At 37.6% G+C, this 12,862-nt stretch overlaps 1 protein-coding gene across 1 annotated transcript in view; it reads right to left on the bottom strand.

Moving 5' to 3' along the window:
- Positions 1-4,381: 4,381 nt before the first annotated feature.
- The window catches only part of HIF1A (hypoxia inducible factor 1 subunit alpha), a 31,801-nt gene continuing 23,320 nt past the window's right edge, over positions 4,382-12,862 (bottom strand). The window contains exons 9-15 of the mRNA XM_086613637.1: positions 11,934-12,154; positions 11,468-11,748; positions 10,825-10,947; positions 10,198-10,589; positions 9,241-9,349; positions 6,326-6,452; positions 4,382-6,152 (exon numbers count right to left, since the gene is read on the bottom strand). Of these exons, the coding sequence (XP_086469763.1) occupies positions 6,001-6,152; positions 6,326-6,452; positions 9,241-9,349; positions 10,198-10,589; positions 10,825-10,947; positions 11,468-11,748; positions 11,934-12,154 (1,405 nt within the window). The 3' untranslated portion in view covers positions 4,382-6,000. The remainder of the gene's footprint in view (positions 6,153-6,325; positions 6,453-9,240; positions 9,350-10,197; positions 10,590-10,824; positions 10,948-11,467; positions 11,749-11,933; positions 12,155-12,862) is intronic.

The following is a 12,862-nucleotide window of genomic DNA, read 5'->3' on the forward strand; positions in this document are numbered from 1 at the left end:
GCTATGGAGTGGTGCAGAATTTGTAAAACTCGAGTGTCTTCTGACTTTTGTATTTTAAGTGTGCAGTGAGGGTTGTGATTTCTCAGAGATGGTGTTTCAAGAAACGCTAGATGGAAAATTCTTTTTTTTTTTCTAAGCCCGATGAGGCTGCATGTCATGACACTGTCATTGTGTAAGATGATGTAACATGTAGTGAGGATGAAGCTATTTTGTGCCCATGCAGAGGAATAAAAAAATGCAAGTGTCTCTTTATAGAATTCCCCTTCTATGGTGTATACAATGAAATAGTGTCCATTTTTAGGCTAATTAATACTCTAATCTTCTTGATAAAATGTGTTTCCATCTAGTGCTTCTTCAGATTTTTCGTTAGTACATTTTAATTCTTAATAGACTGCCTTCCAAACAAAAAATATTTAAAAAAATAATTAGATGTAAGGAAGTGTGCTGTTTACTGTATTCTTCTTCATATGCTTATTTAACTCCTAAACAAAAGGATGAAGTCCTATTTGCCCTATTAATTCCCAGCTTATAAATTGCAAGTTAAAAAGCACTTATCCTGCATAGATACAAATAACAGGGTTTTTTCCCCGTTGGATGTGGCTCCAGGCAGCTTTTTTTTTTTAATAGTTTAATGGTATTAGAACACATTTTCAAATTGAAAACATGAAAATAAATCATGTTTTCATGGATTTTTATGAAAATAAATTGTGGATATATTTTATTAAACAGTGTATTCAAACTTCTGTATGTATAAATGTATCACTCATATCAAATAACAAGATCATACTCTACCGTGACAGCACATGCCTTCTGCTTTCAGACTTCCCAACAAAACAAAAACATTGCAAAAGGTTTTTAATCTGTGCAGTAGGAAGTGGTATTGCTGTAACAAAACAGCAAGAGTCACAAGTTCTTGTCAAGTTACATGCACGTACTGGGAGCACCTGAAATCACCTGGAAGTGTCATCTTGGATTCAAACTAGTTTCTGTTTTGTTACATTCTTGATGTGATTACTCAAAGAGGTCTCATAAGTGTTCTCTGTCCCTCTGCTGTTGCAGCGGGGAACTCTTGCTCCCTCCTCTCTTTTCCCACAGCAATGCCTACACAGTCCTTAATGTCTGACTTACTAAATTGCATGCTTAACCTCTTTTGTTCATGCATGTAGTCTGCTTAATTCAGGTGGGATAACTGTTGTGTCTAAGGTGGGCAGGATTCAGCTGTAAGGGCAAGACAGAATTTATAAATGCTTTTGGAAAATAGACCACATGCATGCCTAGTGTCAAAGTTCCCGGCTTCAGCAGTAGGTAAGTCAGACCTCAAACACGCAAGGAGTTTTACTTACACCGCACAGTGGTTATTTAGTTCACTTTAAAAAGCGGTTTTGCCATCTCCATCTTTCAGAACAGGGATAACGGATAAACAGAAAGATCACAGATGTCACAAATTAGAAACAAACCCTCTCTTTTATTGAATTTTATACTGTTACACAATCAAAAAGAAATACAGTCACAAGTATGTCAAAATGTTTCAAGAGAAGTATCAATTGCAATACGTTGTACTTGGTTCCAAAAAAGAATTCCATTAAAATATACCACTTCTTCATGAGAGAATACTGCTATTATTCACAAAATCTACCATACTGTATAAATCCAGTAGCAAACTCTTTAACTTTTTGGTAGCTTGACAAGCTTTGCTCAAGGTAAACGGTGAAGCAGAAGGAAAATGACAACTCGTTTTTAGCATTTGGATCAAAAATCTGTTCTCCAGAATGGAGCTTTCCAGGGAGTCAAGTGCCTAATTGCTAATGATGTTTTTAATGAAAGCTGGATACCCAACTCAACGTGAATTCCCATGAAAGTGATCTTCCTACAAAGTACTTCTGGCCTGCAAAATGTTTCTGTTCACGCTAGACAATCTCAGTCTGTATAATGTGTGTAAGTGCAGTGACATTTGAGTGAGATGTATGTTCTGTTCAGTAGCAGCTAATGAGCAGGGACGGGAACAGATGGTTGACCTCAGGCATGTCCAGCAATAGCCTGGTTGACAGTGGTTCAGTACTCACGACTTCCACAGCACTGTTCATCAGAGAACAGTTCATTCAGCAGTGTAACAGTGGAGAAAGCGTGCCAACAGATACTGGGGAAACAGCCCACCTTTCTGCCTGTAGCTACCATTGTTCAGCAGCTTAAATATGCAGTAGTTTAACCTGTAATCAGCAGAATTTTTTTTTTATTCCTACACTTGTATTTCACTGGAAGCTGAGTTGACCAATTCATCCAAAATAAGCTTTGAAGTCTTGAAAGTGCCACCAGTGTTTCCATTTCAGCTCACGGTTTTCAAAGATCGATACACAGTCTCAGCCTATCTCACTCCAGGGGAAGAAGATATGTTAGAAGGGTGTACTTTGGACTCCATGCTACCTTGATTTACTCAGCATATTACACAAGATTAAGTTACTGGACAGCAGACTTAAGTGACTTCTTGGGAGCTACAGCTGTAGTTAACTGCTCTCAGGTAAAGGAATGAACGACGTCATCATAAATACTAGTTGAAAAATTCCTTCACCTTTTAGCAAAATCATCACTGTTGTAGTTAAAAAACATCAGTCAGAATTCACATGTAAAACAATAGTGCTATGCCATGAAGAAGGCATGGTTTGACTACTCCTGTAGTCGCAATAGCCTTCTGGGAGCTAACTTTGTTACTCTCAATTTATCATTTCCACATAACCTTGTATGTTTCACAGGCAGAAGGAAACACTATCTACCTACGGTTTCTTTACTACTGGCGAAGAATAAATGCTCTAATCTAGTGCCTCAACATTTGGAAAGGTAGCAAGTCAAAGAAATTATTCAAAATCACTAAGAAAAGCTTGTCCTCCAAAGTAGGTTTAGAACCAGCCTGTGTATTCCTAGAGTCTAAGGAGAGGGGGGGAAAAAAAAAAAGGCAGCTAAAAGGCATACTTCTAGATTTTGCAAACTTCCATCTGTGTTTTGCAAAGCTCCTACAAGGCCACAGCAGTTCCTGTTACTTTTCCGTGCTTTCCTCAGTGTCTCTAGCTTTGGCTTTTTTTTTTTTTTTCCCCTAGAGTAAACCAATATAGCTACTGCAGTTCATTCCATTAATTGCTTGATGCAGTCACTTTTACCAGGCCAGTAAACAAAATGCTGTGCCTTGTTATGATGTATGATAAAAAATGTGAGATTTGGGAAGATCCTTAGATGAAATGTGGCTCACTGAAATCCACAGCTGCTGGCAATAAGACCAGAGGTGATCCCAGCAGGCTCATAATCATAAGTCATGTGGGTCACTTCAGTTTTCCTCTGCCTTTTAACACAGATTTTTCTCTATGAAATTTTACTGCCCTCTTAAATTAAAGTACACTGAAGAGGAACTGGCAGAGCCAAAGAGGTCAGGCTCCTCCAAAAGAAGGTCAAGAGAGTGGCAGAACAGCATCACGCAAGACAATATGATGTTTCTCTTGGGAGACGAGGAGGGATAACCCACCAGGCCAGCTCAAAGCTTGCCGGGGCACTAAGAAAAGCAGAACCCACTTGTACCTTTCACACATCTGCAAGACTCTCCTCGCTCTCTCACAGAAGCATCATGTCAATCCATGCAGAGCGAAACCCAAGCCTTTAGCAGCTTCACTACTCTACCTATTAGTTGCTGACAGATGCCACGGAAAGAACACCATCCAAGAAACCTCACACAGCAGGTATGCAGTAGCTCTGCTGCTTCTATCTGGAGAACTTTATAAGCTTTGTACACTTGGAGGCTACATTAAAAATCTTTAATATTCAGTAGGAGGGGTACATATCCAAAACGTTCTCTGCACGAAGCTTCAACTCTAGCTTAGTGCACCTACATGCTTTCTCCTCTTTGTGCAACTTCTACTCAAACTTTAAGTATGCAACCATCTTCTGCTACCAGTGTCTTATCTCTTTTTAGTTGGTAGCTGTCTCCATTTAGTTTAGCACAGTTGTGTCAGTTTGAAAAGTGCTTGTTCAGTGAAACAGTAACAGCAACTTTAGAAAACAGATTAAATTTATGTACCATTATATTGATTTCAAGCGACTCCAATGAACAAGTCCAATGAAACCAAAAGTTTCCAAAATAAAACCAAAGTGATTCTTGTGACACTCCACATTAAATTTCTTACAGTAAGGTTTTTTTTAAATAGTTTGAAGATTGCAGAGTATCTTGACCATATTTACATGTTACAAAGGTTGTATCAGTAGCTTCGTTTTATGACAGCAAAATGAGAAGTCACCTACTCAAAGTTACTGAGTCAACAGCACGAGAATGTAGAACAAGCTTTATCATCAAGTACCAGCTTAATTTTTTAATCATGCAGTTTTGTGATAAAAAAAAAAAAATCACTCTGATTGCTCCTGTGAATTTTACGTTTTCCTGCTTTCCAGTGTTACCTTGATAAAGCTTCCAGAGACAAGCCTTACAGTTGTTCATAAGGAAGAATCTTTCCACTCTAAAGTAACACAAGTACGCTGTCTCCTCACTTTCAAGTTTGCTAACTGGTGTGATAACAGATTAAAAAATTTAACATCTTTGGCGAGCGGTAGTACAACACTGTCTAGGAGACTTCAGTACTGAATAGGCTCAAATAATTAACGCGGAGATGTTACAATCAAAATAAGGAAGCAGTGATTTCCAATCAACTCTAAGTTAAAAAGGGAACACGGATGAACAATAACCACTAACAAAAATATAAATTATCTCATTTCTCTCAGATAACACACTCCCCAAGGGGGCCTGGTCCACATATAGTTTATTGATGTAAGAAAACAATACAGTTAGTGTTAGATCCAACCACAAAGAGCAAAAGAATGAGTGAGTGAAGGTTTTGTACAGTACATATAGGAAAATAAGATGTTTGTGACAACTATATATTTCTAAATAAAAAGGCTTCTAAATATATTCAAGTTATTGAAATCTACATGAAAACATATGGATGTTAATTAGCAACAAGGTGCGTAAAACCAAAACATCAAAATATTGAGCAACTCAATGAAGTACTAGATAAAATGCAAGATGTTTTACAATCTGCTTGAAATATCACCTATACCACACAGGGTAAGCTGAACATTTAGATTTAAGATCATACACAATATTAGCATTAACTTCAACAACTACGGGCAGGGAAATTTTTTTTTGTTAAGCTGGCAAAGTGACTACTTTAAGAACATCAAACTCTCTCTAAATTGAGAACGTATCCAAATAAAATGCTGCTAGCCCTTTCCAGATAAAGCCTTTCCTTTGACTAACCACACTCATTAAAGTCAAAAGCATAAGACAGCATTTAAGAACAATTTATATTACAAGGTGACTAAAATAATGACGTAGTTCCAGGTTTAAACATTATTTCATAGGCAAACAAAAGAAGATTCTTCTTAAAAACTAGTTTTTATAAATGCAGGATATATTGCATGAGGAACTGCTGGTATTTTTTAAGAAAATATATTGTGCGATTGTGGCTACAATGCACTGCTGCAAAGCATTGTTGTTTCTTATAAAAACTATTAAAATAAAAAACTTACTTGAACATAAAGAGTAACAGAGCACAAGTCTTCCACTACCTATGAAGAGCAGGATGGAAGTATCGCCAGTTTTTCCTGTGTTGATGTTTTACTAATGATAAGTTTTGGTGACCAATTCCCCAGCCAAAAAATAATTTTTTTTTTTTTTTTTAAATCAGGTGCATATTTCAAAGCTGCTATTGCAAGTGTGTTTTAAATGTAATGGACTTAAAAGTGTATGTACCAAAGAATTACAAAAATGCACTATAGTTTGAGTTATTGTTACATAAAGAACATATTAAAAAGACTGTCAAAATAAGTAGAAAGGGGATCAAAACTGAACTAACTGAATTAGTGCAGTACTGTAGCCAGGCTTCTAAAAATCAGATATAGAAAATATAAATAGACTGCTTTAGGTGATGATTCACCAGTGTCCAAAAAAGGAACAAGGATTGTGAAAGCTCAGTTAACTTGATCCAGAGCTTTGAGCAGTTCTTCACCCTGTAGCAGGTTTCTGTTGCCTTGTATGGGAGCGTTTACTTCACAATCGTAACTGGTGAGTTGGGGTAGTCCACTTTCATCCATCGACTGCCCTAGAAGTTTACTTGCTATGTCTAAAGAGGGAGGGGAAGGAGAGAAAGCGCACTTTATTCACCAGGCTTAGCCTTTCCTCCAAAACTGTTCATGACAGAAGTAAGCTTGGATGTTTTTGTCACTCAGTTCTCGGTTCTCTTTCACGCAGCCCCCATCCACCCTCCTCTACGTATGAAAAAAAGCCAGTACTAACCAGTTGATAATAGAATGATTGTCTTTTGCTCCACTCCATTATGACCATTTGTTTTGCATCCTTTTACACGTTTCCAAGCAAGTGATGCATTTCCTCCACGGTCACCTGTCTGCTGGAATAAAGACCCCTAGAAAGAAATAAAATAAATCTTCTTTATTGAACACTGTATCTTTCCAGGCCTCCACGTCCCTCTTCCAAACTAACAGCTCCTGTAACTAATTACTAACGTAGGCATTGTTACAATTTAAACTGGACTTCATTTGGAACTTGGGGAAAATGTATGTCCCAGTACACTGGCCTTGAAAATTATTTAAAAGAAAACCGAATCAGTTTTCAAGACCTTAGTTCCCTTACAGAAAACAATTACTAAATCCTGGTTATCACCAGTAGCCATGCTCAAGATTAGCACGAACACGTACACATACACACCCATTTAACCACCACTGCTCTCGCCTGAGTAAGCATCAGATTTTCACTGAAGTCTCTAATGGTTTTCTGCACTGGAATTCATAGCGTAGACAGGAGGTTCAGGAACCTCGGTAGGTTGATTCTATCTGAACTTAAGATGTAAATTCTGCTTGCACTCCAGCTATTGCCACCAAGCTATCTGACCCAAGTCTTGTGGGAAACGCAGTCCTAAGTCATTCTATTGCGGATATGACTCCTTAGCATACTGCTTTGACTGCAGCATAGAAGATAGGGAGATGAGAAAGCTTTTAAGGGCTCCATATAATTAGGATAAGTAAGAAGAAGCTGCTACTGAAACATGGGATGGAAGGAAAAACCACCATCTCAGTATCAAGTTTGCTAGGAAAAGTAGTTGAATCTGCAAAGTTTTGTCTCATTAGTAGTACTGCAAAAGAGGAAAAGGTCTTTCAGAACGCTGCCATTATCCTCAACACTCAAAATAGTGAGGAACATACGTTTTCAGCTCATAAAAACATCCATGCAAGTCAAAAGGACAGTTGTATCATAGAAGTTAAACAACTCTGACTTAGAAGCTGCATTTTGTAGTAAGGTCAGTCACCTACATGGTTGCTGGGTTTTGGGGGGTTTGGTGGTTTTTTTTTTTTTTAAATGGGAATGCAATACAGCCCTTTCTATTAAGATAGATATGAGTTATATCTTTTTCAATGTAAGGATTCGGATCGTCATTTCAAAACCCTACAATAACACATCTTGCCCTTGCCTCGTTCTCCTGTTTTCTACAAAACTAAAGTAGTATTTTATTTTTGTCTTCCTTTATTTTCACTCTTTGTGAAGTAAGTCCTGCTTCCTTACAGCTAAGAAGTTGTGGCATGTTTTTACACAATCCCAGAACACCATGTATTATAACCCTGGATTTAACATCCTTTTTCTTCTGTGTGTGCGCAAGGCCTCGTTCATCCACTCAGAAACACATTGTGGAGAGAGAAGCAAACAACAAAAGCACTTGCTTGAAATAATGCCAGTAAGACTCAGCTATATGGAAAATTCAGCTTCTGACTGTGCAGAAACCCTAAGAATATTTATAACGCTTTGTCAGATACAGAAAAAAGAAAAAGATTTAGCAGCTAAAGGATGATGTTTTAACCTGTAAGCATTAAAAAGGCACTACACATAGAAGCCTGAACACTACTCCAGCAGTCGCTACAGAACTGCTGGTGTTCTCTGTATTTAATGACATCCCACGCCATTTCGAATATTTTATCAGCAACACTACACGACTGTTGTGGCACCACTGCATGAGAAAGAGGCACTGAAAGGCAATAAAATTTCTTGCAGAGCTGCGAATTTTTACAGGGCTACTGAAGCAACAGAACAACATGCATGAAAGCGCAAAGCGTTTAGTGAATGAAATCAATGGCATAAGTATGATTATTTGTTTTTAAATAAAGCTTGCTTGCCTCAAAAAAATAAAAAAGGGACACGTAAAAGCTTTCCCAGCAATGATAAAGACGGTATACAGTGATTTGTCTCATGCCCAAACCAGAATGCTAATACAAGAATAATTCATAGTTCAGAAGAAAAATAATCCTGAACTGTAAGACATGATGGATGACTACACCTAGGAGATGTGGACAACTAGAGAAACAAAGAATCTCAAAGACTACACTGCAGTAGAGGAACGAAGAATTAACTGTGCAAAAACTTATGAGAAGTGAGAATGTGCAATGAAGGCAAGAAGAAAGGAAACAGTATGTAATAGCAAAGCTCGAGATTTCAATATACTAAGAACCGACAGTCAGAGACAAAGATCAGGGACACAAAATACCCTTGCAGAAAATAACAAGCTGGATATCCCCAGTTAAGTGACACAAATGTAAGAATAGCTTTTCAAAAGAAACTTTTCAAGTTAAGACAGATGACGATGAGCTACTCACAATCGCATAATTAATAGAAGAGAGAGGGTGCACGAAATGGAAGTGGTAGCAATACATATTGCTAGGCTATCTGAATTCTGTTCCCTTACAGTTCAGATTGTCTTGTTATCTGATCAAACAAAGCAAACCTCAGACTCAATACAAAAATGAAAGCACAGAAAGCAGCATAAGAACACTGTCTCCAGTATTGACAAACATGAAAATGGAGTTTGAATTCAAAAGTGAAATAAATACGGCAATTACAAATTTAAACGTGATGTATCACATTTGTGCATATTCCACTGAAGAACATATACGTTCACAAAAGAGTCGCTTCTACCTAATCAAGAAAAATGCTTGGTTATAGACAGCACTTTTGAAACAGCTGACAGTAAGAGAGAACTAAAACCAAAGTATCTGCATATATGTGGGAATTTCACTGTTGAACAATCATCTCTGATCCCAAGATTCCACTGCATACCAACAGCTAAACTCAGGTGCCTCCACTGATGCCTCATTTCAGAAATCGCAAGGTTAAAAGTGAATATTTTAAAATGGTAAAACAAAACTCACAATTCCAACTGCCTGAAAAAGTGAACCATCATGTTCCATTTTTCGTTTTCTCTGAGCATTATGCAAAGCTAGCATCTTTGGATTTAGTTCTTCATCCATTGCAGTAGATCTAAGAAAAATTGATTCAGGCTGTTAAGACGTTTCTACTATCTTCGAGCCATTCTTCTTTTGTGGACACTTACATACAATATCACAGAACTGAATTTATGATCTATACTACTTTTCTCTCACAATTGACTCATTTCAACAATCATTGTCTCTGGGCATAGCAATCGTTAGCTTTTAATCTTGCTGTGAAGCTCAGAATGAGTTATAACAAAAACTTTAAAGTCTTTGCAGGAAAAAAAAAACAAAGCATAAAAGTTCAGCAATTCAGTTTCAACAGAAAGAAGGGAGGGAAGGGTGAGGTAAAGTCTATTCTGAATATTTCTATGTACAGATAAAGCTTCTATGTATCAAAGGTCTGATGTCTGACTTTTTAGAATTTTCTAATGTGACAAATATTTGCTACCAACGCCACAGTCCATCGTTAGGAAATACAGCTCGCTTCAGAAGCAGTACATGTGGCGCACAGACTGCAGTCACCTCTTACCTCATCACCCAGTGGACAAGAAAAGGACCAGAAACATTGTGTGGGTGTAACTGCTTGTAGACTGCCTAGTGCATTTCTTTTAAAAAGGCTGCATGTCAGATTCAAGAGCAGAACAGAGTTACAAGCACAGTTTGCAGATAGTAGCTGCATTACGTAAGATGCTTATGTAAAAGTTACCATGAAATTAACTGTAGGGAAGCTTACTATAGCAAAAAAAAACTTGTTTGAAATGTCCAAATTTAAACATATCAATTTCTGCTTTGAAGTAGAACACTGAAGACAATATACAACAGTTGCAGTACTTAAAAAAAGTGTTGTATCTAATTTCTTGAAAAGATACTAGGGTTAAGCTTCACTTAAAATACCTTTTATTCAGAGTAACTGTTAGCAAACTGGGCGCTCCTGGACAAGATTTTTCCGTCTGATCCAACGTTCCTTTTCCTGCTCTGATCGGAGATGCAGTTCGACTCCTGTTGCCACTGTAAGGTGATGCTGGGGCACTACTCGTTTCACTGATTATGTGGACAGGAGACGAAGGAACAATTAGCGTCTTCACGTCATCCACGCATTCTGTCACTGGTTTGATTTCATCAGCAGTACTTGATGGTGTCTGACTCTGCTGAAACATGGTAATGGTGGCTGCGTTTTGAGAGCCAGAACTGCTTTCCAGTGGAGATAGCTGATCAAAGGAGCGCAACTGGAAGTCATCATCCATTGGGATGTAAGGAGCCAACATCTCCAAGTCTAAATCAGTTTCCTGGAAAACATAAGAGGTAAAAAATTATAAATACGTTCGAACATCTCAGCTACGACTTCACGGCTTTCTTAAGGCTCTTCCTTTTACCAAATCCTTACAATATTTTTTTGCAATTTATTTTAATAAAAACCTTATATAAGGAGGAAGGAGAATCCTGAAGACATTCTAAGAGAAAGAGTAGCACATTGAGAATAAGTATGAAGATGATATAGAATTTTAAGTCAATGTACATTACCTGAGTAGAGAATGGATTTTTTGCTTCTGTATCTATCGCAAAGAGTTTCTCCACTAATTCCAGTTTGAATTCATTAGCCATATCATTATCCACATCAAAGCAGTAGTCATTGGGACTACTGGGCTGTGAAGACATTTTGAGCACAGTTTTAAGTTTCTGCCATTACATCATTTTGCATTGTATCTACACATTCCCTGAAAAATGTTCTAATGTAAAAACTAATTCCAAGCTACAGTTGCACGAAATTAAAATGGGAAAGGAAAACACATACATTTATCATTATACATTCAAATTTACCCCTCTTGGGAAGCACATGATTAGCTGGAACCTGGAAGTAGACTCTACAGTAATTTATCACAACTAATTTGCTGTGTACAGAAGTTGTGTCTCAACCACTCTTTTATAGAAAGATCAATCTCAAGCTTTTATCTCTACCAGGTGGTATTGCGTGCAGTTTGCAAGACTCTAATGAAAAGATAATTCTCAGTATGAAAATTTATCTTTTTCCTCAGATCATGGCGTGAGCTTAACTAAGTCACAACTTTCAGTTTTTCAGTTTCTGTCTTGGCTGCATCCTTAACCAGATTTGCTACACACGCACACTTACATTTTAATGACAGCACATCCAAGTTACAGAACTAACCTCAGGTGAACTTTGGCTGGTACTTGCATCAGAAGGGCTGGTTGGCTGCTCCTGCACCTGAGGCATGGTAAAAGAAAGTTCGAGTGGCTCTGTGTTTGGCTCCAGCTTCGATACAACTTCTCTATTGAGTGCGGGATCAGCATTGCTACGGAGTGGCTTTGTAGTTTCAGAGGCAGGTAGTGGGGACATTGCCATATTTATATTCTGCAATTTCTCACTGGATGAGGGGAGCATTACATCGTTATACAAAGGAACTTCATCACATTGTTGTTCATCAGACTCTATAAAAATTAAAAGAAACCATCAACCTAAGTAACAATACTGTGCGTGTCTACGGACCTCATTAAATTTAAACAGCAGCTGAAATACCAGTAGGCAAGTGATACTGGGAGGTTATTTTCCAAAGTTTACTGTAAAATACTAACTTTACTAATTAGCATGCTCTTCAATTTAAACGCACACCCACCATTACTGCTGAAATCTAGAGAAATAATTGTGTCTCCAGCAGCTGGGGCCAGCACAGTTAAAGCATCTGGTTCTTGTTTAAGTTTTTCAAATAGGCTGTTGGTATCATCCAGATCATCTTTGCTGAATATTTTGGTCATTTTCATATCAGGAGACTCCACTGGCTTCAGCATACACTCGGTTTGTCCAAGGGAAAAAATCAAGTCCTTCTGAACAATTCCACTGTCAGACAGAGGAAGATCACTGTTAAAGAACAGCTTAAAGGAATAAATTCAGGCTTAAGAGTTTTGCAAGTGGGAAAAAACAACCAAAAAGCCCCAAACCAAACACACAAAAAAACCCTCACCACTCCACACACACCACTCCACAAAATCACCATGATAGGAGCTCTAAGAATTCTTTTTTTCTTACTCATTCTTTCCTCAAATGTAACAAACAAAGCAAGCACTAATTGTAGTGCCATCAAAAAAAGCAGCAAGAATAAACACGCTTTTCTGAAAGCGTTGAGAAAGTAAGGAAAAACTTAAAAAAAAAGAAAAAAGTTAGATATTTCCTAAAACACTTTGTTTTAAATGAATGTGCAATACATTGATAGATTGATACTGGTACATTCACTAAAATTTGGAAAAACTAATTTAAGACTATTACACAATTGCAGAAAAACAGTCAAGAAGTCTGCCTTCAGTTGAAGGTTTCAATTAAAAGAGGAATTCTAAGGAAGACAAAGATAAATGGAATTAAGACACACGCCATTACTGCTGCTCTGACTCTATGACTGAAAGTTATTAGTGAAATTAACTGCTCCAGACTGTGGACAAAGATTAGAGAGTTGTCTAGAACACACACAAATTCTCCAATGCTTCCATTGCGACAGTACACAAGAGATGGGCCCTACACTCATTTGCCTGCAGAGATCTTCCTGCTGACATC

This window comes from Tauraco erythrolophus, chromosome 6, assembly GCF_009769465.1.
Source record: "Tauraco erythrolophus isolate bTauEry1 chromosome 6, bTauEry1.pri, whole genome shotgun sequence".
Lineage (NCBI taxonomy): Eukaryota > Metazoa > Chordata > Aves > Musophagiformes > Musophagidae > Tauraco > Tauraco erythrolophus.